The following is a 3,530-nucleotide window of genomic DNA, read 5'->3' on the forward strand; positions in this document are numbered from 1 at the left end:
TGGCTGGAATAAATTAAGTGAATTGACACTTTCTCCCATTTTTTTCCCTTAAATGTTTGGTACCTGCTCCAGCTTATCTGCTGATGAGTAACAGATGGCAAAATGGATGAGCAAGGGGCAAACAAATAGCATTAGAAAAACAGAAATGTGATTTCTTAAACTAGTCCATGTATTGTTGTTTGAGATGCAGTGGCCTAGTTACATACGATAGAGTGAGAAAAAGGAAGGAAGGCAAAAAAAGAGATCTAAGCTCATGAACTGAGATTAAATCTCTTGCTATTTCCTGGTGTTGTACACAAACATACACACACACACACACACACATTTGCAGTGGTGATAATAAGATATTTCACAAGAAGCATGATACAGACACTAACCAATTGGAATGGATGCCAGCGATAAGCTACCAGTCATCTGAGTTGTTGTTGTTAGTTGCTGTCGTGGATTGAATTGTGTCCCCCCAAAATGTGTGTCAATTTGGCTAGGCCATGATTCCCAGTATTGTGTGATTGTCCACCATTTTGTTATCTGATGCGATTTTCCTATGTGTTGTAAATCCAACCTCTAGGATGTCAATGAGGCAGGATTAGAGGCAGGTATGTTAACCTACAAGATTAGGGTGTATCTTGAGTGAATTTCTTTTGACATATAAAAGACAGAAGTGAGCAGAGAGACAGGAGGACCTCATACCACCAAGAAAGTAGTGCCAGGAGCAGAGCGTGGCCTTTGGATCCAGGGTTCCTGCATTGAGAAGCTCCTAGACCAGGGGAAGATTGATGACAAGGACTTTCCTTCAGAGCCAACAGAGAGAGAAAGCCTTCCCCTGGAGCTGGAGCCCTGAATTCAGACTTCTAGCCTACTAGACTGTGAGAGAATAAACTTCTGTTTGTTAAAGGCATCCATTTGTGGTATTTCTGTTATAGCCAGCACTAGATAACTAAGACAATTGCCTTAGAATCAAGTCGATTCCGACTCATGGTGATCCTGTGCGTTGCAGAGTAGAACTGCTCCATAGGGTTTTTCAAGGCTGTGACCTTTCAGAAGCAGATTGCCCGGGCTGTCTTCCGAGGTGCCTCTGGCTGGGTTTCAACTGACAACCTTTTGGTACACTTAACCATTTGCGCCACCCAGGGACTATTCATCGACTGTATCTCTTACTGTGGATTATGGTTTAAAAAAAAAAAAGGGAAATCCACTGAACGTAGCTTAAGGCTTCTTGTGGGGAGGAGGCAGTAGGTACAAGTTTCCAAGGAAACTTCCTTTGACATTGCCTCTGGCCAAAGAATCTTGTCCCTGGCTCATCACTACCCTTGAAGAGTCCTCTCTGCAGCCAGGTATGGTCTTAGGCAGAGCAATTACAAGTATGTGGAAACTTGGGATATTAACCCGTTGCTGTCAAGTCGATTCGGACTCATAGCAACCCTACAGAACAGAGTAGAACTGCCCCATAGGGTTTCCAAGGAGCGCCTGGTGCATTCGAACTGCTGACCTTTTGGTTAGCAGTCGTAGTTCTTAACCACTGCACCACCAGGGTTTCCCGGGATATTATAAACATCTGTATTTCTGCCTGTTCAGCATCCGTTTCCCATTCCCCAGGAACCAGCAATTCCCCACCCCACCTCCCACGTTTGGGAACCTGCTCTTCCCAGGTTCTATGAGTTCCACCAATAACAGTCCCTGGTCCCCCTAGCCACAGTGATTGGCCCAGCTTGGGCCAATCAGAGTCTTATAAGGGGCTCTGGTGGTGAGGTGGTTAAGTCGCTCAGCTACTGACCCACCGGGAAGATCTGGCAATTCAAACCACTAGCCATTTGCGGAGGAGGGGGTGGGGCGGGGAGGAGGGGAAGATGTGGCAGTCTGCTTCTTTAAAGATTTACAGCCTTGGAAACACAATGGGGCAGTTCTACTCTGTCCTATAAGGTTGCTATGAGTCAGAATCCACTCAAAGGCAATCGGTTTGGTTTGGTGATTTTACATATGGTGCTGAAGGGAGGTAGTTGGAGCTTTATACAGCTTTGCCCTCCCACTCCCACTGCCCACAGAGAGAGAGTCCATCTGCAGGAGGAGAGAATGAGGCCACCACAAAGGCTAAGGCAGAGAAGAGAGACACCTAATGCCATTGTTGTATGTGTCAGGACCCTGAGCCCAGCTTTACCCAGTTTCTGGACCAATACTGTTCTTTTCTGTTTTATATTTTTAAAAATAGTTTGGCTTGGGTTTCTTTTACATGCCGCTGAAGAAGTCATGATTACCTTACGGCTCCTTGAGGTGGACAGGAGGCCCATGTTGCCAAAGTGACTGTATACTAATGTGGCCCAGAGACTCACTAAGTGGGAGAAAGAAGAGACTCAGTCATCTGATGCCGGTGAGTCTACTCACGCAACCTACATTTAGGCAGTGTGGGCTGACCACCAGGTCAGAACACCCCACGCTGCTATATTTGGAGCTGCATGATGCTCTCTGAGGACCTTTCTCCTGCATGAATATTTCACTTGAGCATAGAGATTGTGGGGAGTCCTCCTGGCCTCTCTGGGAAGACCCTTGTCATAGACCAACCTACAGGTAGAAGCCCAATCCCCTCTCATGGGTGAAGGGCAAGATGAGGTGGCATATCTGGCCACCAGGTGTGACTGCCCACTTCTGTCCTCTAAGCAGGAGTCCCAGGTCTAAAGGCTGGCTAGATCTGGAAGAGGCTGCGGGTCAGTTACCTCCTCTCTCTCCAGGCCTGTCTTCCTCCCCAGCTAAGCACACACCCCCTCACGAGGGCCAACCTGTTTTGGGAGGAAACAAGATGAGAGCTGTGTGTTCCAAGCCCTGCCCCTGGTGGAGAGGTACAGATGTCTGCTCCATGTCATCCACACTCAGGGACCCAGGCTGAGGGAGGCTCCATTGTTGTGTTTCTACAACTACTAGGGGAAAAAGAGGGAATGTGTCAATGATAACGAGCTCTTAAAATTTCCAACCAGAAATGACACTCACCACTTCTGCTCACATGTCATTGGCCAAAGGGGGTAGGTAGGGAAGATTAATCTTCCCAAGTGTCCAAGTAAGAACTGGAAATATTTGGTGAACAACATTAAACAGAGCACTGGCATTGGGCATGAGTTGACCTTCCTCTGGGCATGCTGGGCTTCTCTCTCTCTTAGGAGACCCCTCCTATCCTCACAGATACAGCAGGGTAGCGCCTCCCCGCTTTATGCCTCTTGCTCCCAGGCTGGGGACTCCAGCATTGCCACCATTAGGCCCATGTTCCATGAGGAGGCGCCTCAACTTGGGTTACTCTCATGAAGCATGTCCACTGACTGCCCTGAGTCTCCACTCTGCATCCCTCCACAAGCAGACAGCTTCTCCTGCTTCTTGTTCCACACACTCTACTCATTCTCACCTCCAAACCCTTGCTCACTCTGTACTCTCTTAGCAAAACAGCACTGCCCCCTCCTGCTGGGACCCAGGGCTGTCCTGCGTATTCTGTGTAGGACCTCAGCACCTCCGCCTCCTCAGCGCCTCTTTTCACCTCCAAACACTTACCA

General features: G+C 48.2%; 1 protein-coding gene across 1 annotated transcript in view; it reads left to right on the top strand.

The window, feature by feature from the left end:
• The window catches only part of ARMC12 (armadillo repeat containing 12), a 15,101-nt gene extending 11,813 nt beyond the window's left edge, over positions 1-3,288 (top strand). Inside the window, exon 6 of the mRNA XM_012556408.1 lies at positions 3,214-3,288. Within this exon, the coding sequence (XP_012411862.1) occupies positions 3,214-3,288 (75 nt within the window). The remainder of the gene's footprint in view (positions 1-3,213) is intronic.
• Positions 3,289-3,530: the final 242 nt, after the last annotated feature.

The sequence above is a fragment of the Trichechus manatus genome, unplaced genomic scaffold (assembly GCF_000243295.1).
Source record: "Trichechus manatus latirostris isolate Lorelei unplaced genomic scaffold, TriManLat1.0 scaffold00065, whole genome shotgun sequence".
Lineage (NCBI taxonomy): Eukaryota > Metazoa > Chordata > Mammalia > Sirenia > Trichechidae > Trichechus > Trichechus manatus.